The sequence below is a fragment of the Dermacentor variabilis genome, chromosome 7 (assembly GCF_050947875.1).
Source record: "Dermacentor variabilis isolate Ectoservices chromosome 7, ASM5094787v1, whole genome shotgun sequence".
NCBI lineage: Eukaryota > Metazoa > Arthropoda > Arachnida > Ixodida > Ixodidae > Dermacentor > Dermacentor variabilis.
Genome location: NC_134574.1, coordinates 140964922 through 140989339, shown reverse-complemented (window position 1 = coordinate 140989339; position 24418 = coordinate 140964922). Strand labels below are relative to the sequence as shown.

General features: G+C 44.0%; 1 protein-coding gene across 2 annotated transcripts in view; it reads right to left on the bottom strand.

Moving 5' to 3' along the window:
- LOC142588010 (solute carrier family 25 member 32) overlaps positions 1-24418 on the bottom strand; it is a 34496-nt gene that overhangs the window by 7114 nt on the left and 2964 nt on the right. Inside the window, exons 1-6 of one of the 2 annotated variants that reach the window (XM_075699435.1) lie at positions 23957-24162; positions 21493-21646; positions 18020-18108; positions 14945-15111; positions 12430-12543; positions 9373-9518 (exon numbers count right to left, since the gene is read on the bottom strand). In XM_075699435.1, coding sequence (XP_075555550.1) covers positions 9373-9518; positions 12430-12543; positions 14945-15111; positions 18020-18108; positions 21493-21646; positions 23957-23999 — 713 coding nt within the window. In that variant the 5' untranslated portion in view covers positions 24000-24162. Of the gene's footprint in view, positions 1-9372; positions 9519-12429; positions 12544-14944; positions 15112-18019; positions 18109-21492; positions 21647-23956; positions 24163-24418 lie in introns of those variants that run through there. The other variant, XM_075699433.1, reaches the window with a different exon arrangement.

Sequence of the window (24418 nt, the reverse complement as noted above, 5' to 3'; positions counted from 1 at the left end):
GCTGTAGCTAATTTAGTCCTTTGTAGACCACTAAATGCCAATATCTATTCAAACAGCGTATACAATTAGTGCAACTATGAAAGAAAAAGTTAGGACATTTCAACTACTGTTTTCACAATCACATGAATATACCGTATTTACCCGCGTATAACCCGCACCCCTAACTTTGAACTCGGCGGAAAAAAAAAAAAAAAAGCTCGCGTATAACCCACACGTTTACCTGAAAAAAAAAAAAAAAAATGAGCGCTAGAAAGATGCAACTCACACTCAGTGATCATTTCGTTTTCAGAACATTTATTCAAACGACCGCCACCACGTCACTGGTTATCCGATTCTTAATCGTCGCCGCTCTCACTACTGCCATCCGAGGCTTCATCGCCACTCTCAAAGACGTAGTCGTCCTCGGAACCATCCAGACTATTACTGATCGCACATTTTTTAAAGCTTTTGCGCACCAAATCGGCCGGTATCGCTTTCCACGCATCCACGATCCACTGGCACAGCAATGGAATATCAGGCCTTCGCACGCGTCCCGTCGGTGTGAGGGCGTACATGCCGTCGGCCATCCACTGGGCATACAGCCGCTTCACGTGTGCCTTGAACGGCTTGTTCAGGCACACGTCGAGTGGCTGTAGCATGGACGTCATGCCGCCAGGTATTATGACGAGGTCGGTGCTGGTCTCGGCAAGGCGAGCCTTCACCGCATCAGTGCAGTGGCCTCTGAAGGAATCTAGTACGAGCATCGACCGGCGTGCCAGCAAGGCACCTGGTCTTCGCTCCCAGATTACTCGAAGCCAGTCACCGACTAGGCCACTGTTCATCCACGAATTTTCTTCCGCACGCACAACGATTCCTGGGGGCAGTGGAATGCTAGGTAGCGTCTTGCGTTTGAAAATCACATACGGGGGCAGTTTCGTGCCGTCAGCCAAAGCGCATAGCATGACTGTGCAGCGCAGCTTGGCATTTCCGCCGGTCAGCACGCTGACTGATTTGGAGCCCTTTTTTTCCATGGTCGTGTCCATCGGCATCTCAAAGTACACAGGTGTTTGATCAGCATTTCCCACCTGAGACAGCAAATAGCTGTGCTCCTTCCGAAGTGCGATCACATATCGTTGAAAGTTCAACAACTTTTCCTCGTAGGCTTCAGGAAGCCGCTGGCACATGGTTGTTCGCCGCCGCATAGAAAATCCATGTCTTCGCATGAAGCGCTGAAGCCATCCACGGCTTGCACGAAACTCACGTGGAATGTTCAATTCCCGGGCCAACTTCAGGGCTTCCATTTGCGTCATCTCAGTCGAAACAGCGTGGTCACGACTTCTCTGCTCCTCAATGAACTTCGCAAGCTGCGTCTCGAGGTGGGGGTACGCGCCAGTCTTCGGACCCCGAAACGCTCGCCTGTTCCGGTTCGTTGCTTCGAGACTCTCTTTTTTCTTCCTCCAGTCGCGAATGCACGACTCGTCGACGTCATGCTGTCTTGCAGCAGCTCTGTTGCCGATTTCTTCGGCAGCGGCTATAATCTTTAGCTTCTCTTTCGCTGTGAAACACTGCCGTCGAGTCGCACTCATGATGCCAAAACAAAGCAGGCAAACAGTGCAAACTGGGGTAAGTACACTAAACAGCGCCTAATGCCCCAACCACTGGCACGCGCCGAAAGCTTCGGCGCGCGCTGGCAAGCGAACGCGTCGCTTCGCTTCGGCTGTAGGGAAAGGGCGCGCAACCACTGGAGAAAAGCTCCGACGCGCGCCGAAGCTCGCTCCTCGGCTGCGGCGCACTGTTGCTGGACTATTCCGTCTTCATCCGTCAAAGTCCGGCCTAAATCAGCCTGCTGTAAACTAAGCTTGAAACAATAAGTTAGTGATCTGTATGTGCTTTTAGATATAAAAAACACGTTTGAATAATGAATATACACCTGCCGCAACAGTTTGTTTTTATTTTTGAAGTAACAATAGCGTACAAAATATCGGCATCAGCGCTCGCGCGTCGTCTGTCTGCAAGATCGCTTTGCGAACACCTGCGCGGCGATGCCATATATCAAAAACTGTTGTACCATTTCATTCTTTGGTAGCTTATTGCACAGCCAACTATGTAAGAATTAGGCGTGCAATGTATAACTGAAAAAATCTGTGTTGGAAATATTGCCACGTAGTAGTGACGGTAAATAAATAGTGCCGGCTCAATCGCAACGATAGCGGCGAGCAATGTCGGCAATCGTAGAAAATCTCATCTGCGGGTCAAGCGCGTCGGTTTGCATACGTCAGTCGTCGAAAGTTACAGCCTATTCGCTGGTGCCCGCGCGCCTTCCAGAAACTACAACACAATTCGTGTCGCGTATGCAATCAGATTAGCAAGGTTCGTCGACAACAGACAGAACCATCGATAACATTCGCGAAACTTCCGATACGTTCAGGCGCATCCTGCACCGAGCGATAACGTTTAACATTTTTTAGCCGGTGAAATACGGTAACCGGATACAGATAAAGCATCCGTGTCAATATAATTATGCTTGTTGGTGCATGAGAAAAACGTGAAAAAGTGGGTTCTGAGAAAATCAGCACAACAGAATTGAAACACCTGTAGCACTCAAAAAAAGAAAAAAGAAAAAAAAAGCTAGAATAGCTAAAATGTATGCAATTCGTATCTTGTCACCCCCCAATTCTTGATTCTGCCAAATTTAGCCCATGGAGCACCTCTATTATTCTAGGTTGTTTTGATGCATCAACACCGCATCCGGAGGCCTTCACATTGAGTGTATTGCTACAAAACATTTTCACAGTGTAAGGGCCATGTTCTATTGTAACTGGTTTCCACATATCAAGTTTGCCTTTCTTTAAATTAATGAAATGACATACCATCAGATAATACAAGCTTGAGAATTAAAGGGTTTTAATAGGAGTCTTTCGTTGCCCTTTGCCAAGTCGTACTATTGAAGCACTTATTCGAATGTATGGGAGCAGCTCATTTGCATAGTATAAAAAATATATAAACAGGTTATTTTCACAATTTATACACTTCGACACCACAAAAAGAAAAATTGCAGTTTATTGTTTTCAGCCTGCTATGATGTTTTGACCGAGAAAGATATATTCAATTTTTTCTGCGAGGCACGGAATAATTGCTGTGGCATATTATTTTATTGCACAACACTGCATACAGTAGCCAGCCATTATTAAAACTCAGAAGAAATCAATAGCACAATGCATATGATCAGGCACATAGCATATTATTGCACTTTCTTAATTCATGCCAGAACGACGACCACAGGTGTCCTTCTCCAACAAGGTCAGCCTCCATCGTGCCTCCTTACCATCGGGCTTCACACCCTCAGCACGTTCAACCTCAGCTTTGTGGTGTTTAAAGCAACTTCAAGTGTGTCTTACGGTTCCAGGGATAAGAAAGAAGACCGTCCTGCCTACCTTGGCCTTGAAGCAAGCAGCTCTGGATTGTTTGCACACTTTCTACTTTGATCGAGTCCACATATATACGGATGGTTCTTCCACTCAGACCAGCTCCACCAGCGCAGTGGTTATATCATCATGATCACTAAGCATCCAATACAAGATTTCTCACTTGACAACATTGACCGGTTCGGAGCTTGTTGCCCTTCGAGGTGCCGTTGATTATATTAATAACCAACCGGCTAATCGGTGGGCAATATTCTGCGATTCAAAGGCGGCCTTACAATGTCTTCTGTCATCTCTTCGTCGCGGGTCATGTGAACAACTCGTGTCGGAGATACGAGAAATGCACCATCACGTGAACAAGAAAGGACACGACGTCGTGTTTCAGTGGCTGCCTGGTCATTGCGGTATCTCCGGCAATGACCTTGCTGACGAAGCTGCTAGGAAAGCCCACGAAGGAGCAACCCTTGTTTCTATACCTTTATCGCGGACCGACGCAGCCCAACACTTAGGCAAGCTAGCGCACTCTTTTGACATTGGAAAAGTGGCACACACCTGAATTCACGTAACATCGATTGCATTCCCTCGATCCCTTTATGCAACTGCGGCTGTTACCAGGTCTTCCGCGAAATGAGGAAACAGTGCTGTGCCGCTTACATTTGGGCGTCGCATTCACTAATGCATATGCATTTTTGATTGGAATGGCTGATAGCGCCGAGTGCAATGCCTGCGGTGTCGAGGAAACCATAGAACACCTACTGTGCTGCTGCCCATCTTTTGAAGATGAAAGGCAAGACCTCTGCACAGCTCTCAATCAGCTAGATGGAAAGCCGTGCACCTTGAACAAGATCTTGGGACCATGGCCTCGCATATCGTAGCTACAAAAGGCCACAAAAGCGCTGCTGCGATATTTGAAAGATATCGGATTGAGTCAGCGTCTGTGATCCAAACGAAGTGACCGACTGATATCCCCAGTGGACTTTCTCTTCTTTTAATCTTTCCGTCCCCCTTTCCCTTTCCCCAGTGTAGGGCAGCCAACCAGGCTCAGTCCTGGTTAACCTCCCTACCTTTCATCTATCATTTTCTCACTCTCTTCTTAATTCATGCCCTTTTTTTAATTGCACAAAAGCTACTGCACTAAAATAGTATACTAGTACATACTTAAAAAGCACAATTTTATACTACGATAATAATCAATCATTCAAATTTTTATTGTAGTGCCCAGGAACAGCTAGAGAGCCTTTGTACTGGTGCACTTAACGAGCACCATGTGAGACAAAATGTAGAGAAAACATGAATGTAGTAGACAAAAAAATGGAAGATAGAGAAACAAATAGGGAAAAACGGAAATGCGGAAAAGTAAAAGGAAGTTAATCCTACGTGATCATCTACAGATACACAATACACAGGAAATGAACTCTGAAGTATGTTTTGGAGTCGAGTCTTATTAGCACAATCTTGTAACAAGCCCAGGCTACGAATGTGGAATGCTACCTGGTATACTGTTGTGGCAAAAACAAATGCATATGATCAAGAAGCTTTAAGGAATGTATAATGTCATGGACCACCTTATACAGGAACAAAAGGTGCAATTAATTAAGACTTGAATCTAGAGGTGCGAGTTGAAGTATATTTGAGAAGGCTCAACTGTGGTCGCCAGAATGGCAAAAGTGGTGCTTGAAGATAGACATCAATTTATTCTGGATGCGTTCAATGAGGTCAGAATTAGATTTGCTCATTGCAGCCCCCTGCTACACAGGCATACTCTAGTAGTTGGAGGCACACAGCAGAATTTCAGAAACACAACAGGTAAGTGGAAATCATGCAATATACGGCATGCAATTCCAAGAGCGTGAAGGGCATCTTGTGTAATTATCTATGTGAAGAGAAGCTTAGCATTTTGTCGAAGTACACACCAAGATCTTTCATTTCATCGACCCTAAGGAGTGGAGCATCATGTAGGGTGTATCAAAATTTCACATGGTGCGTTTTGTGCATATAACTTAATGCCATAGTGTTGGAAGCATTTAAGAGTCCTGCTGTGCCCAATTGTGTAGACAGCGTCTCAAAGGGGTAAGCTCTGTGGAGGAAATGCCATCAACACCACAAGAAAGGGAAAGTTTAAGGCACTTCATATACTTGGAAACGAGGTTTTCATTGACTGTTAGCATACACTGTGCCAGACTGAAAAGGAAGGTTACTTGAAGCATATTTCACACGATGTAGCAAACAGAAATGTTCTGCAAAGGCATCAGCAGTGTTCGAGACAACACCACTATGTTCATGAAGAAGACGTACATCTTTGGCACTCCTTTTAGAAGAGAGAGCCCACAAAGCTTCAGAAATATTTTTAATTATGTGTCACGCTGGCTTCAACACAATCAATGTGGTCGAAGTGATGATTCTAATAATAATAATAATATTATTATTATTAGTGGTAACTTGGCACACTAGACTAAAAAGAAGGCTGATGCCTGTATGTTAGAGCATCTGATAACCAGCCATCTAAAGCAGGAATTTGCAGGATGCAGAAGACACTTCCTTCCCCTCCACGTGCATACACACTTGCTCAATAACACAGCACAGCACACACGCATACATTCGACAGGTGCACAACACACAGGAGTGCCAATGAAGTCTGGTTCCAAGGAAGGAGAATCCAAATCGCCAGGGGGGTGGAGAGAAAGCTCTGCATGCCAGATATAATCATGGAGTTGTGGTGTCGGGCCATAGAGGCGTGATGAGGGCTCAGGCTGTGCTGACCGCTTGTTCAGACAAACTGAAGAAAGATTAGTGCTGTCCAGAGAGACGTCAAACACCCTGCAGTATAGACTAGTGCAATGTTGCGTTGGTGTTGCAGGGTGTGCTACTTGAGGGGTTTGAGGCAATCCTCGAAGGCTGGCATGAGCTTGTGACAACCGAAAACACGGGAGTAAAGGGTGCGTATTGTCCGGCGCTGAACAAGCTTAAGCTTGTTAGCGTCACGAGTTTGGTACGGGAACTATACTGATGAGCAGTACTCAAGTCGTGACAGAATGATAGAAGTGTAGAGTGCTCGGAAAACCTTAGGTCATCAGGGAAGGGAGACACGGGACACAAACCCAAGAAAGGGCCGGTGCTTACATACAGTGCTGGTGACATATGCGGAAAAGTTGAGAGAACAGCTAAATGCTACACCCAGAATGGGAAGGGCCCGAACAGTCTTTATAGAAGTGCCTCCAAGGAAGAAGGTTGGACGTGCAGCACTTTCGTTGTAGCTGATACGCATGGCAGCCCTTTTTACAGTGCTACTACAAAGTTTGATATTGTAGGCCCAGTCGTTCACCTTTACGGAATGTATTTATTGTAAGCACATATGCTGTGCATCGGCATATTGTTGTTGTGGAAGCGTTAACTTGTTAATCAAACACATTCTCCGCAGATGCATTAGTAACTTGGTTTTGAGTAGATCTTTGTCCTGACTACAATTTATAGTATCGCAGCAAGAAACATTTAGTAGAGGCTGAAGGGATTCCAGCAGTTTAAGCATACCGACTGCACAAAACACTGATGACACCTTTTCACCTTCCCCACAATGCACTCACACCATCTACACTTTCCATAAGCAAAAAGTGAGATAAAAAATCAATTACAGTTTCATTGACTCAGTACTTGCTGCTTCTGAAGCGGGCATCGAAGCAATCGTGGTATACGCTGCTACATGCATAGGTCTTGCATGATGCAGGTCCTGCTATGCACTGCACACAGGGCACACGTTGCAAACAGATAATTTCTTTTTGCAGTGCTCAACTATAACGACACACTGACTCAAACATGACTGCGTTGTCACGTATGCTTCAGTGCGTCAGTGTTCTTGATTGCTTCACGAGCGATTTATGCCCGACTAGCCCAAAAGACGGACGCACTAGAAAGAAGTGAGTGAATGAGTACAGTGAACTTGTACTGAACTGGATTCACATGCCGAATAGAAGAGCGCAGTGTCAGCTGAAACAGGCGGCACGGCTGATTATGTAAGTACTTCCAATAGTTCGGCAACTAGTGTATTTCGCTTTCGGAAGTTATCTTTACCACTGGAAACAGCGCAGAGCTTGCCCGTTAAACTTGAGTCAACCGACACCTCACGAAACACGCCGCGGTTGACCAACCCAACTTCGACACGGTTCATTCACCACATCACAGGTCACACGAAGTCAAGAGTGCCATATTTTAAATCACTGCAGCACCAAACGGACCTGAAAATTCATTTCCTTCGACAGAGTTTCTCAGGTGAGTTCGTTCACTCGCCAGTTACGAACTCGATGGACGCGCTAGGCCTACGCGTAACGTAAACAACATCGGCAATGGGCGAGTGTTGATTATCCAGACTTCGGAGCTCGTAAACGTGTTTCCATTCGTTTTGAGCACAAGAATATGCACATACAACAAGCACAGACGTTGCGGCAATCGTGATTCGGTTGGCTGTTTTAGCAGACGATCGTACCGAGCCCGGCGGAACCCAGTGGGCAGGTTGGATTAGTCGGCGTCGTTCGAAGTCGCTTCGGATCCACGTCGCACTGCCACAACCCACGGTCGTCGGTCGGTTGATCGTGTCGTTGTCGGCCTACTATCACAACACTGTCTTTCAGGAACACTGTCGCGCGCGTCGTGCGTCCAAAAAACTCGGACAATCGTTGGTGCCGGCGTCTCCGCACGGTCGGCCATTACAGGCCTAGCAGCCGGAGGCTCCGCAGCCTCCGATTGGTTGACGCCTGCGAGGCGTCGCAGCCTCTCATTGGTGCACGCCGGCGCAGCTTCGCCGCGCGTCGGCAAACTTCTAGCATCGGCAGTAGACATAATCGCTGCGCGACGTTCCGCTTCAGCGAGTTCCCGACCGACGCTTTGACGCATTTGACCCTTCGGCGCGCGCCGAAGCTTTCCAGCGCGTGCCAGTGGTTGGGGCATAACGCGAGGCTCAACAATGCTTGGCCTTTCGTTGGCCCTTCATCGGCTTGACAAGCGTCGATGACGATGGGGATGGCGGACTACACGGGGAGGCTGCCGCACATTGCGGTGAAGCCGACCCCCCCCCACCCCCCCCCCCCTCCCAAGGAAAAAATTCGCAGATAACCCGCACCCCCACTTTTTAAACGCGTTTTTTCACATTTTGGTGCGGGTTATACGCGAATAAATACGGTAAGCTTGTACATTTATAATTGTCTTATACTACCAAAATTTCACATACATACTCTTGAAGACATGTACAGTGCTGATACCTACTTGAAATTGGAATATCTCCCAGCAGTTGTTGTGAAAGTACAAGAACATATTTCGGGGGAATTGAGAAAAAGATTAGTTGAAATGCTCTTAAACTTTTTGCATAGTTCCAGTAATTGTACACACAGTTTGGCTAGATATCGGCACTGTTACTTACAAAGAGCTAAACAAGCTACAGCAGGATGCTTTTTGTGAAACTTTAGTACATAATAAGGTGCCCACAAAGATGACTATATTTTGCCATTGTGCCTCACATAACTCAAAAAACAATAACAGCTACACAAAAAGTAATGACATTTGAAATCTGCACAGAAAGCTCTCTAATCAGTTGAATTTTGAAACCTCTAGTACGAGTAATAAAAGAAAAGTTTCGAGGAGCATCTCTTAATAAGAAAGCCAACCCTCTATTACCAGATACTGTTACAAATTGCATTACCTCTGCAGCTGAACCTGCAATAGCGTTTGACTTTCACATGCTTGAATGTACATTTGTGCAGCATCGTTGAAGCAATAACAAAGACCAGTGTTCTTTTTTCTTTCTTTAAAGTTTACATGCTGTGATAAACCACCGGCTTTTATTCATTTTCAGCTTATGCATGTAAACACACAAAACCAATCAATTGATTAAAAGGCGCCAATTAACAGAGTTACAATATTTAATCAACACCCAGCCCTAACTGCGGAGCTAATGACACCCCTCGAGGATGACCGCATGACTCACCGAAGTGTTCGCACGATGACTTCCTTGAGGCCCTGGTAATTCTGGTGCTGATCCTGGAGGCGGGCCCTCATCAGCTGATATGGATAAGTGATGCTTGCAGAGAGCAGCTTGGATAGTGCAGCAAACGTCAGGTACTCCAAGGTACCCTGGAAACAAGACAAGATCAATGCAATGTCACCCGCCTCTTGCAGTGCAGCTACTATCACGCTCAACACCCAACAAAAAACATGAAAAACATGAGCACAGCTTGGCTGTCGTGGTAATCCCTAGCAATCACGCGTTTGGCCCTGCCCATGCATGAAGAATATCAAAGTCAGTTGTCGAGGAACACCAGTTTTCCAGTGTTGGGGAAGCGCCGCGTGCCGGTTTTCTCTCTGCATTTGTCGCAGTGCCTATCTGCAACCTCTTCAACTATTCACAACTGCACCTTGCAGCGTCTGGGTATGATGGCAGCAACTTTTCTTTATCGGCACACCTGAAGGAACTTGTGCGTGCTTTTTGTGCCGTGAAGTACCAAAAGCATGGCAATGCGGTCTCAGCGCGCAGTTTACAAAAAGAACTTGCATGATTTTCGTAAATCTCAAAGCAATTTTCATGCCGAGTAGATACACTGGCTTTACATGAACAGCAACTTTCTTGGAATGAGAGCACTGGAAAAAGAATAATAAAAATAAAACGACGAGAACCTGAGGAAAAATGGTTCCTGTAGTGGCCTGCAATCTGATGCTAGCTGGAGACACTATAATCCACACGTTAGCCTTACGAATAAATTTTTTTTTTTAGAAATAGGAACATCACCACGTGTTTGTTCACAAGAGTGCTCTTTTTGTGCAGTGTTGAAAACGCATGAAACAGTTGGACTGGTGTGACCACAAAGTTCGTGAAATGCTCATGGCTGCAAAGGGTTAACAGGTCTGTCCACAAATTCAAAATAATGTACCCTTTATATTATGACAAAACGAAGCCTCTTGTCAAAAGTTTCTACACTTATTAGAGTGTGAAACATTTTTAAACAGACTTTATCTGAGAGTTCGCTTAATTATAAGTGTACGGATGTTTCCGAAACTGACTACTGAAAGCAATGGCAGTAGTAAGGTGTAAAAGCTGAACACAATTGGGCGCAGCTTTTGTAGCAAGCAACACCTTTCTTTAGTGCTGCCACACGTGCATTTGTATTTAATTTTTCAATAATGACTGCTTCCACCAAATTGTTATTACGTAGCTGCTTTATGTAACACAGTCAAACCCACTTATAACGACACCAATTTCAACAATATATCAGTTATAACAATGAGAAGCTGCTGCATTGTAAACTTTTGTATCTTTTCTTTGGTGAAGTAACCTGCTTACTACAATGCTCCCATGCTGCGTTATCGGTTACAACGATTAAGTCTGGCTACTGGGTGCCCGTACCAAAAGGTAATGAAATGCAAAATCCTTGAAAAGAAAAAGAAATTTGAGCCACTGCACAATAGCTCGCCACCCCAACAGCCACCGCACACTCATTTTCAAGCCTTCTCCACATCGCCAGCCTCGTGCGCCTCTCAAATTGCCCTTCTCCCCCTAGGACGCGAATGGGCAGTACCCATAGCTCTATAATGCGCCACCCTCCAAAACACAAATGGACTACGCCAACTGCGCTGCTCCCAGATTGCTCCCTGGCCCCTCATTCTGTGTAGTTCTGCCAACTGATTAAGTTTTTGAGCTCATCTTTGTTGGTTGCGTCAAAGTCATTCCTGCCCCCCCCCCCCACGTGGTTTCTCAGCCTCGTTTGACTCTGCGGAAACAGATGATGGCTGATCTGCCCGCTGATCATCAGCATTGCAAGACGTTGCCGGTGAAACGAAAGCACACTGCTAGGGAAATTAAGTGCTTCTATCGGATAGCAACAACAACCACGGCAGTGACGATATGGTAGGGCAGGCTGCCTTAACATTGTCTTAACTTTGTCCTCACAGGAGGCCCGGCAGACGATTCAGTCCCTCATGAACTTTGTTTTCGCGAGGAACCTTCTGCTGCACTAAGTGGAGCACCTGGATGCCTTGGAGAAGAATGATGGCTAGCTTCGCATAAACTAGCAAGGCTGACGGACATGGGGTTTTCTTATGTAAACTAGCAGGTGGCACGGGTAGCGAGATGCTTGTGGCAATCTCACCCCAGCGTTTCTTCCAGATTTCTCAAGCTAACAGGCTGCCGCGGCAACCTTCTTGCATTTTTTTTAAAAGAACCTTTTTGGAGACACCAAAGCGATGCCTCGGCGGAGCTCACATATCGCTTGTTGCCCTTGACCCCTTTTTTCAGTTGTTGCAGCTGTACCATTCTTGAATGCGGACAGCCGCAGCTTGTTACACGCGATCGTAGCACGCAGGAAGCAGAGTTAAATAGTTAAACGAGAGAACACAATCTGCAGCCAGATAGAGGAAGGAGGTGGGGAAGGGCATTCAATATAGTTTTCTCACAACAGCTCTGCCATCCCCCCCTTTCGATTTTTTTCATGGAACCAGGTTATAACAATTATCGGTTATATCAATGGAATTTTCATGGAACTTGAATACTGTTATATGCGGTTCAACTGCACACGTTTGCTGTATTCAAAGCACTGCGAGCATCATCTGATTGCTGATAAACAGGCATTGGGGAATACACAGCTCCTTTTTTAAATGTTCGCCTTGAATGCATACCATTTTAAGGGACACGTACACACATTAATGATGATTTACATTTAGACCCAGCACACACATGGGAGCAAGGTTATGACGGCACAACCTGAGAAGCAACATACTGTTTTTAGAATGCAGTGATCTACCCAGCGACTTTGCCATTGTTGATTTCACCTGCTTCAGGAACGTGTCTGAATAAACTTGCTCGAATCAGGTGCCTCTACAGTGTCCTTTCACAATTGTAAGATATCCAAACGTATGGTAGGAGACTGGTGAGCAAAGCCTCTTCATGCACAGAACTTCTGGTAAAACTTGAACATTTGTGAACTCGTAGAATGAGGCCAAAGTGGTAAACCTTACGGAAATTCGGGAAAGTTGGCAAGCATGCGCTACATACCAGTTTGGCCTGTGGCGACACATTGAAACGACTGCAGTAAGCCTTCTTCATCTCCTCGTACACCATGAACTGCAGTGCTCCATGGGATACGTTGAACATGCCCGGAACAAAGCCCTGCACGAGGAAAAATAGAAGCAGCACTCTTTGGCGATGACTTTGTAGGGCGTGCATTACAATTACAGAATGCAGGGTCTGGACCACAAAATTGTGCAGTTATTAATAAAGGCTCATGAACCAAATGTTGAGCTTACATTACGAATTCAGATATCAATATCAACTTTCCCCACTTTCTAACAACTATTCTGAGTGGATATGCTGGCCTGCTGGTCTGTGACATGAAAACGATCATAAAGAGTACAAACAACAGCATGAGAGGAATATTGAGCTTGTTCTGCGTTCTCGAAGTCCTTTGTCAATAACCACGCTGGTAGGTTAACGTAAACGCATAGACTATAACCTTAGTTAAGCTACAATAGCATTTAAGTAAACTAAGATGCTATTTTTGTGATCATGTCAGACAATTGTATCAAGGTGTAGTTCAATGAAAATTTTGAAATACTAACTGTGTTGAGAGACTTGTTCTTTTTGTATTACTACATATTTCTCAACAGTTCAATTTGTATTTCTCTGTCTACGTTATGCCTTTCTAATTCCATTCTTGGAACTCTGTTGACATTTTCCACGATATGCTTTTCTAATTCCACCCTTGGAACTCGCTGTTGAAATTATTCAGGACTGCGTAATGCTTCTGCAGGCTGTATCTTTTGCTGGAAGACAAAGAACTTGTCAGGCAACTTGTGCTGTAGTCTTGCTTCCCACAGGAATATCAGTCTTGGCATTATCACTGACTTGACTTGGCCTTGTGAAAGAAAAGCAGTAGCAAATGGCTCTAATATATTGAGTTCCATACAAATTTACTAGAATGAAGACTGCCACTGTAAAGAAGGACTTTCAAACCCAACGAACCAGTTCAGCAATGAGTAGGGCTGGGCATTGTTAGAAAATTTCAAAACGGATTCACATATACAGGCAACTTCCATTAATTCGACCCTGATGGGACAGATGAAATTGACTGAATTACCAGGCAGGTAAAATTAAACAAGATGCAGAAAAAATGCCAGAACACACCGCTGAATCATGTGGCAGCATTCATCAGATACTAACACATCCCCGAATCAAATATGTGCCTGCTTTCTATGTGTCCAAAGCCAAAAACTAACATATAAATGACATTAAAGCTTTTAGACAAAGTAAAAATTGAATGCACACCAAAAATGTTCTTTTACAAGAAAAATTGGCATATATCTAACATGCGTTGAATAATGCTGGCCAGTTTCTAAGTTACTGTCACTGCAATACCGCTGTGTATACAGCAAGGCATACAGGCAGCACGAAGGCAGTTTAGGTCTATCTACAGCCAATTATCAACCCTAGTTACAAGGGGAGCGGGGGGGAGGGGGAGGTGTACATTAGAATTGAATAAATAATGTAATCTGATATTGAGAGCAACCATTATAGCTTGAAAATCTTCCTAGGGCAGGCGGGAAATAGGTGTTGTCAATGGGAGGTGACGTGTATTCAATGCATTCACTGTCCTCTAAGCTCCGTGGAGACATGCTGCCACTGAAGGGATCACCAAACTGGTCAAGTTCATATTATCTGGCAAAGGCCCATATTAAGGCCGAAATAACCAAAGTTTGAGCCCACACAAACGAATTGGCACCGACCGGGAGCTTCGGTAAAGATCTAACCAGAGTCAAATTAGCGGAAGTTTACTGCATATGCAAGCAAAGACCTATCTAGTGGTTTATCTTTTAAGCATTAAATAATAATGATAATAAACGTTAAGCTGTGCTACTGATCAGCAGCTGTAGCCTTTAACGTTAAGCCAATGACACAAAAATTTGAGTTAGTGTGCATATTAAGCATATCAAATCCTACGTCCAGAGGCAGAGACTGAAGTAGCTTGTTAGTGTTCTCTGGCAGTCTCATCATAGAATCTGTGTGCCTTCTTAGTATGCTGCCAGCCCCTTGTTCAAGCCCACATGTTACTAGCAGCTGCGGCAGGGACTAGGTTCCCCCCTCTCCTGGCTTGAACAGCAGCAATGGGTGGCTTTTGTCCTCGGAGACCTAAATGTACCATTTTAGTAGGAACATTGTAGCTCAATCTGTCGTTCCCTTCCTCACTGCTGAAGTGCTGATACTCATATTACCCAATAATCATGTTCAAAAGTTAATCATGAATAAGGCATTCGTGGACTAATTGCGATGTCGGGCAATCAATCAATTTAATGAGCACTCAATTGTTTTCGATGCTACCTGTTCAATAGGAAGAAATTCACAATAATTTCATTCCTAGTGCCTCTCTATATTTCCATCTGCCTAAAGACAATGATCATCCAATAACCCGCCCTACAGCAGTCCCCGCAGACCATCGTAGACTCTCCGGGACGCTGGGTGGTCAGCAAAGAACAGTTTGAAGAACACTGTACCAGGGGGCCATTACGCTCCTTACCCTGTAGAGGCCGGTGACCCCTTCATACTTGTAGACCTTCTGAAATGCGTCCAGCATGCCCGAGTAGCGACGGGTGGCCGGCAAGTCCATGTGGTGGTCGGCGTACTGGAGGCACATGCGTGTCTTCACCATGGTGATGGGGTTCGTGATGACTAGAGTAAGCAGCCCTGCAATGCACATTATTGTCGCCCATCTTATCCAGATGGAAAAAAGAAAACTTGAAATGAGAGTGTGCTAAGCAAGTCTAATTTTTAAAGAAGAAAGGTAGAGTGATCGAATGACAATGTTTACCATTCCAAAGTAATACAATTTGGGTCGTGAGACACCACAGTGAACTGTTATGGACTAATTTCGACCACCTGACATTCTTTGATGCAGAGCTACAACTTGATAAGCAATTCCCTAATCTCTAAATTCTGCAGCAGGGTGCCACCAATGTGAAAATTAAGACCAGAGTGAAAAGCTTTCGACAGGGGCCAAAGCGCACAATTTGTGCGCAAACCTGCAGCACACTTCTGCCCAGCCAGCAACAAACAGACTTCTGAGGAAAGAGAAAGGTTGGCATTACAATCAGGGCAGTTGCATCTCTCTCCTTTTCTATGTCAAAAAGTACCATGCTCACAATACATGTACTGCTCCTCACTGGATGCTACTGCAAACGAGAACAGCTTGCCGAACTTGCGAAACTCACGTTTGACAAGCCTTTATCAGGAGTCTTTTTGTATGACAGATACGTATTACCTTTTTATTATGCATTTGCATTGTATTATTCAACATTCAACAGTCCCGGCAATGTGAATACGTACAAGGTACATCATGCCATGAATGTACAGATACGAATAAGCACTAATTATTGTGACGTACACAAAAGACTAAAGAACTAAATTAGCTTTCTGTTAAGACCGATTTGTGTTTGAAAAGGATGTCACGATTCCTTTGTACACACACAGTTCCATCATAGACTAAACAGGGAGGATGATAATAATGAAGAATCGCACACACACGCTCAAAAGGCATACAAGATCGACTTTAGGAAAACTCACATTTTCCAAATAATGTGAACTTAATCAAAAAGCTTCCTAACGCCTTTGGCAGAAATGCAAGGACTCTTCTGCCAACAGACTTGGCAAAACAATTCAAGTCTCAAGTTACACACGTCAATGTGATGACAAGCCCAATGACGTCTGGGCTTTCAAGCTATCGAAGCGCAACATGGAGCTCGCTGTCTTCAGTCCAAAGCAGCTCAAGGTTTCTGCCACTGAGATTAGATTTGGATAGGATGCCAGCCTGAGATGATAAGCAATGTGGGGTACTACAGCGAGATAAGCGTGGAGGATTCCGAAATGTCTGCTCAGATCACCACACCAAACACAGAGGAAGGAAAAAAAAAAAAGAAATAGAAAAGGGAAGAGAGAAAAAAAAAAAGAAAGATCGCTCTTTGTGCACAAGATACTATGCCACTCGAGCCCCGTACAAAGTTGACGGCACGCACGTGTCGTGCACAAATTCCACAGCACAGAGGTCGGACGAGATACACCATCTGCCAAGAGCAGCACGAGTGTTAGTACTCGACGAGTGCACATCACGGAAAAGTTGGGACAGGCATAGAAACAGTTTCTGGATGCGAGAGATAGCCTGACACAATGGACAGCCGTAATTGCCGCAGTAAAAAAAAAAAAAAAAAAAAAAAAAAAAAAAAAAAAAAAAGAGAGAAGAAGATGGTGCAAGGATTGAGCAAGTGCACGAATGAAAGCTGGTCAAACAGCCCGAAGCCCCCAAAGACAGGAAGCACATCCCGGCTGGTCTTTTGAAACTGACCGACTGAAAAATGCATTGCATAAATAATAATTTCAGTGATTGCTGAAAAAAAATTTCTAAATAGTACAGGCCCTAAAATTGTCAGAGGAACTTGAGAAACGAAAACTGGAAAAACTCATGTTTACATTAATGTGGCCAAAAAAAAAAAAAAAAAAAAAAAAAGTGACACACACAGCTCAGAACATCCATCTATTCTGCGAACAGGACATTAGCAAAGCTTGCATGGCCAAGGCAATTTCATGTCGGCGGCGAATTGAAGTGTTGACTCTTACACATTCGGCGAAGCGCAGTTCGTGGAATTTTGATACCTGCTGCAGAATTGTAAACTGGATGTCTGCTTTAGTACATCTTAAACTGAGGACACGGAAAAAAAAAAAAAAATCCGGACAGGCAGGCTTTTTTGCTACTAACTTAAATGCAACACAAATAGCACAAAAAGATCAGTTAGGCTATTGCTTAACAAAAGCATTTCTGCGTTTCACATGTATTTTAATAAAAGAGGCTTAGTTGTTTTTTTTTACCACCAATAGGAAGCTTTAACCCAACACTAGCAAGACTAGGCCGCCCGCAAGCAGGCTAACAGTTACCTTATTTAGAACAAAGTGCTAAAACTGTATCAGCTGTATCACAGTTTACCTTGTGAAAGCATCCTTGTCATCTTTATCACGGAAGCTGACTGTACATACTAGGCACCTAAGTTTATTTCAGTCGCTGACCTCGTGCATTTCGCAATGCCCATGGCAACCCATGAAATGCCTGTGTCAACCTAGCAGATTTCCTATGCAACACACAATGCCATTTTCCCTAGCTTAACGCCTCACAAAGTACAACTGTTCTCTGTGCACTGAAAAGAACAAATAAAAGAGATAACAAAGAACGTCAAGAAGTGAGTGACACTGCAGCACAGTGTAAACAAGATTCTGTTTTAAATACACTTGAGCTTAGAAACACAATGAAGCTTGTCAAAAAAAAAAAAGATAGTCATCAGCATTGCCAGCAGCTTTCTCACAGCATCGACCTTATTGCTACACAATTACAAGTTCAACATACTAGATCTCTCTATAGCCCATTTCTCGACATGACAGGCGACGCATATTCAGTCGGGTAACCTCAAGTGCAATATGCATGGAGGTTTCAACAAAAACGGTGCAGAAATCACCTCTGATGACTACAAAGATGCAATAACGTGCTAATTGAACAATGCATAAAGCCTAGCCTACGGTGTCTAGTCCACAAAAAAAAAAAAAAGTGACTCACCGGACTCTGCAGCTGCCATCATGTGCTTCCCAGGACCAAGCTGCTTGTCTGGGCAGCCATCCAGCATCCATGTCTTGATGGAATTGTAGCTGCATGGGACAGATGGCAATGATAATCATTTACGATCAGCAAGAAGACCCAGCAAAAAAAAAAAAAAAAAAAAAGATTATTGAGTGTGTAATGTTGTTGTGAAGAAGCCAACACATCCCAAACACCTTCAAACAAAGCCTCACCGCGACACTTAAAAGGATACTTAAGATGAACACTAGACCAGTTCTAGACTGATGAAGTAGCCTTTCAAAATTATTTTAGTTAATCTTGTGGTAATAGGCGCACTACTAAAATGGTAAGAGATAAAAGACCCATTTTGTAACACCACAGATTTCAAGGTACCCTTTTTTTTGTATTCAGGCCATTGTGGGGCAGCAAAGCTCTTGAAACTTTCGAAGTTCAGTATCTGAATCTAAGAGCACAGTAATATGGTCCACCTTTTACCGGTAGATGAACAAGCCACAGTGGAAACCACAAGCATCTATGATGTCACGGCAAGCAGGTGCCAGAACTCCCAAAGTGGAATAACAACCCATCTTGTTTCGGCACGTTTTCTGGATTATCAAGCCGCTCTTGCCACGAGAGCGAGGGCTCTAATGGAAAGAGTGGTTTTTCAGTAGTATTCGCAGAAGGGCAATTTACAATAAGGCTCAAAATATCTTTCTCTTCACTGTCCATTTAAGTTTGCTTGCTTTCATTTTCCCACTGTCATTTTATGAGCCAGAATGAGCCTGATGCTCCAAGCCTATCAGAGTGCCATTTTTTCATCACCCATAGACGTCTTCTAGCCATGTAGGAAAGAAAACCCACAGATAACCAAAGTTACACCTACACTATGTGGAATATCACAGCAAGGGCTCCAGGTTACGCTATGCAGTTGTACGTTACAAAAAATTTCAGTACATGAACTTTTGTCAATTTTGTCATTACTGCAATGCAGCCAGTGTGTGCAGGAATCAAACCCAAGACCTTACGCTTGGCAGCAAATTGCATTGGCCACAGCACTTCGCCCGAAATCAAACTAACCATATTTGAACATGCACAACACAGTCAGGCAAGGGTGCAGTGTGAAACAATGCAAATTTAATGCATGCAACTTAAGACTTAAAATGCTGACTGGGACTAGAACAGGAAATGGGAGAATAGAAATGGAACCAAAGGCCGAAGCATTGCGCTATATTAACTCTTCATATATGCAGCAGATGCAGATCATTCGCTATCAGCTTCGAGATTTCAATAAACACTACAGAGATTCGAATGGCCGTACAATGTAATCCACGTATGCAGCGGGTACAAAACATTGGGTTAAAATTAACTATAAGGCATGCTGGCAGGGTCACAGGCCAGAGCTCCGAGATAACTGTGTTTAAAGAGGAAGGCAAACATTAGTAGAAAGATGCAGCAGAAAAAAAGTGGCTGACAATGGGAAAAAAAAGAAAGAAAGAAAGAAAGAAAGACTCGTAACTCAAAATTCATGCACAGCAGTTTAAAAGAGAGATAATCGTGAATGTTACGTTAAACTTTTCGCGAGTGCTCGTGTTGCAACGAACCTCATTTTAATAAGCACATAAGAAAAAAAAGATAAGTTAATGAGCCCAGCTGGATGCACTGCAGGTGAAAAACAACATGTCATTGCAATCCACAGGACACAAGCCCCATGAGGAGCAAAAGAGACGTCGCGCAATAATAATGCGTCACATGCCACAGTGCCTCAGCAGTAAGCAGCAGGCAAATACCACGGTTGAGCGCACAAGGCATCAGGTATTGTTTACAGCAAGCCTCGCTTCACCGTGCTGTAGCAGGGCTTTTGACGACATGCTGCTGAAGGTATTGACAGACTTTACAGCTAAGCTGTGTAGGTCCACAACATATACACTCAAATTATTTATAGATTGATCTAGTTTTTCTACGCCGCAACAATAATCCATTACTGTGCATTGCACTTCCTTTACATTATGTACAGCGCAGCATGCAATGCCATTATGCGCATGCAAGCGTTACTGACGCTGAGACACTGGTCAATCAAAAAGCCCACTAGAACAGCAATCATTACTACAGAGTGATGAAAGTACCTGTCGAAAGACCGAATACTACTTAGTGTCATACTTTCAAGTTTCGCAGGCTTCCACAGCATGGGCATTTATAACAGTACAACAATAAACTGAGGTAGAAGCCAAAATTATGATCTCATCATGAGGCACACCATAGTGGGGAAGTCTGGATTAATTCTGAACCCCTGGGGCTTTCATAACATGTACCCGACGCATGGTACGCGGGCATTACCACATTCGGACCCCATCTAAATGTGGCTGCTGCAGAATCAAATCTGCAACCTCATGCACGGCAGCGAACAATAGCCACTGAGTTAACACACCAGGTAACAATACAACAATGTTAAAAGGTTAGAGGACAATGTGGAACTGTAGTCAAAAGGTGTAGAGCGTCCAGGGTGTTATCAATGAGAATGGTGCATAAGGTCATCACATGCAGCAGCACATTTATTGTCCACTGCAGGACCTTTCCTGGAGATCTCCAACTGCCCCTGACTGCAAATTTCCTAAACTCATCACAACACCCAGTTGTCTGCAGTCCTCAAATATGTGTTCCTTTCCCCCATGGCGTCCATTCACTAACTCATACACCATTGGATATCTGTCCCACACATTAAATGACCAAGCCAACTTCTCTTCTTCCTTTTATAAAAGGGATTGTTCGGTCTTGGGCCAAAACAACTTTCTTTAAAGAGCATTACAGTCCAAGTTTTGGTGCTGAAAACTTGTAAATATATGGGAGTTGAAGAGCTTACTTTAGATAGCAGGTTCATTTTTTCGTTATCTCATTCAGTTCCGACGACTGAGCAAGCCAGACCGAGTGGCAAAAATTTCGTGATGTCCTGCTCCCATGTGACCATTTTCTGTGTCACCTAAGAAACAAAACCGAAACTGGCTCATAGAAAAGCTATTATAGTAAATTATTAAGGACATTGCGAGGCTTGCTAGTATACGGTAGGTAGTTGCACGGTTTAGAGTTGCAGGATTTTCATTTAATAAAAAAAACATGCAGTCAAAGATGTGATGTCAGTACTCCTTTTAAGGCATGGCATTTTCTAAAACAGTGTTAAAGTGCAAAATAACTACTACGCAGTGCAAATCCCTGCATCCCATTAACTTTTGTGGCTGACTGCACTTGTCGTGGTGCACATATAAAACAGGAATCAAATGGCAAATAAATCAAGGGAGGTGACCACGAGGACACAGTGCTGCATGTCCCCATGGTACCTCCAGTGATGTGCTAATTTATTCATTTGTATTGAAGATGAACCATGCACAGCATCTTTAATTGTGACAGAAGGCAAGGTGCGAACGGCAAAGTGAAATGTAACAATGAAAATAGGCACCCATATACAGCAGGCTAGCACGTACAAGAGAAAGTAGAGGCCCCATGAAGTACCAGCACCCCAGCAGTTTGGTGCGACACCACGGTAGAGACCCCGAATTCCTTCTTCCCTGATGATTGTCGAGACGGCGTTGAGGATGCCTCCATACTGCGGCCGGCTCTTCAGCTGCCCGTCATTAACTGTAAAAGGGGCATGGGGATGGCAGATAAAATGAAAAACGAGGTGCATTGTCCCTTTAAAGACGCAACAATAAAGTATACAGTGCTGCACAGATGGCAAGAGCATAGGGAGAATGAAAGAACTAGACTGCAGCTGTTTACGGCAGTTGATGCAACACGCATGGTACTGCAGCAAGGCAAGGACAATGAATGCACGAAAACAAAAAATGTCAATACCCATACGAATTTTATCTTTCGAGCATCATAACTTCAGTGGCCATAAAGGGTGCACCAATATGAAGCAAGAAAAATATTGGTGCTTAATCAACAATCAACTGCAGAAACAGCGGAACATGTCGACCCCACATGCACTGCTAAGCCATTTGTATTGGACAGATTCAAGCAGTGCTTTTTTTCACAACAAAAAAGAAATAGAAAAAAGAAGGAGCAAGAGATTATTTTGTGCAAGCCAGGCATTTCCTTTCATGATGAAACTGTGTACATGGCAAACACCACATGCTGACGGCAGACAAGTTAAAACAACAGGACGGGTTCCGTTCGTGCTGTTAAACATTTAGCACAATCAATGAAAAACTGAGTGTCGACTATTGTGAGCATTCAATTGGCAAACATTTTAACACCGCAGATATTTATGTTGTTTCTGGTGTGCTGTTGCCCATCTCAAAAAGCAACTTGAAAACAGTCACAAACAAAACCCTTGCTCACAAAGTGATATTCTCTGTGGGAACTGCAGGGATTAGCTGTGCATATAGACTCCCATCTTATCAGCCAAGATAAGCAAACAGAACACTGTTGAGCTGCAAAATGGAAAAACCAGCAGGAGAGTGTTGTGTTGTATGTAGCCTACCTTGTATGTGGTATTCTTGGTATGTCAACGGTAAGGATATCAGAATCAGCCATGGCATGTCAGCTGTACACACTGGGCCCCATGTTATCAGCCAAGCCAAGCAATGCCCTGTTAAAACCAGCCTGAGAACTGCTACAAAGAAAACCCTGCTTGCCAGATGCAAATTTTCTTGTGTGACATTCTCTGCATGCCGACGACAAGGAAGTTAGAATGAGGCACACAGTATTTCAGCTGTGCATCTTGAACCCCATCTAATCAGCCAAGTTGAGAAATGCCCATTATTAACAGTAACCGCGTCAAAGGAGACCTCTGCTCGAAGGACGAGCTGTGCGCCATGAACCCCATTATACGAGCCAGATAAGCAGCACGCACTGTTCTGCATGTCAGCAGGCTTTGAAGTATTATTAAAATAAGGATATCTACACTCAAGGCCTTTGGCTCAAGTGCATTTGTGAGGAAGCACAGATCACAGAGATGGCCGCATTGACCTTGTAATGCCAAACGTACTAAACTATATCCTATGCCAAGATTGATATATACATATTTCCTGGCAACTGTATGGTTAATTCAAGGAATCTACATTAAAAAAATTGTCCGGAGACTCACCTTTATCAAGAAAGCACGGGTCTTGATAATGGCCAATTTTCAGGGGAGGGGACAAAGTGAGCACTCACTTTGTTCCCTTCCCTTTTCATTTCCTTTCTGCGCTAAGTGGCAACAATCTTACACTCGGAAATTGTTCATATTGAACTGAATAGCCCAGCAACACGCACTACTGAGTTACGTAGCTTTTTACATTGGTAGCTCAGCTGACAGGTCATAGTTTTAATACATGCACACAATATATTTTTGCACTTTACAGTGAATATTTTTAGGGCACTATACAGACGTTACATCTACACCATCTACGTCACTAACCACATACCATTTCTTGGCACTCTTAGGACATCACTGGCCCTTCTCCCATAAAACCCCATACATTGCACACCTCAAAAACCTGGTCTACGCACAGGAGGCCTATGTGTAGCATTTTTGATATGTTGGAGTGAACTTTCGGCTGTGGGTAGTTCAGAAAGCCAATTACTAATTAATGTACTAATTGAGTGTTATAAAATATAGTATATTGTAAAAATGTACTCTTCATGGCCATAAATAAAGGTAAACAGTTTGTTATAAAATTTCTTTATGTGTTTTTAAAAAGAAATAAGCTTGGAGATAAACGCCGGCTAGATGACAAACGACGTTCCGATTTAAGCACTGAAGCACAGCAGGGACGAAGACTGACGTAGAAAGATCATTTGCATTTCTGCACAATTTTCAGCCTCCATGAAAGTCGCGCTATGACGCTAACAACGATAATTGATGCTCCCGGAGTTAAGCTTCCCAAAGCCGATGTCTCGATATGTGACACGTATGCCGTGGTCCGTGTGTACCTGGGAATGCGGTGATTTTATCCTGCCCACCTGCTGTTATGTCACATGCGTTAAAGGACGAACGGGCGCGCATTCTTGTTTCTCTTTCTTTTCAGTTCCGCTGCAATCGAAATGCGGTCTCCGCGGCAGCTACAGAGTGTCGAACCCACAACCACCTGGCCCAGCAGCTGAAAGCCACGCCCGCACTGAATGAAATTTTCACTGCAGTCCCACCTCCACTACAGCTGGTTCCACAGTACGTAGTATTCAAGGCGGCTTTTGTTTGTTTCTTTTTTTTTTACGTTGTATTTTTTTTTTATTTATGGGAACAAAAACCCAAGCCTCGCATGACGTCAGCACTGGTGTTTGCAATGTGTACGCGCCACGCGTAATTCTTTCTTTTTTTCTTTCGTAATTCAGATACATATTTTTGTTTTCCGAGAGCCCCGTCGGAACTTGCGGCGGATTCAAAGCCAGCCAACCAACCAAACAGGTGGTGACGTTTTCCGCAAG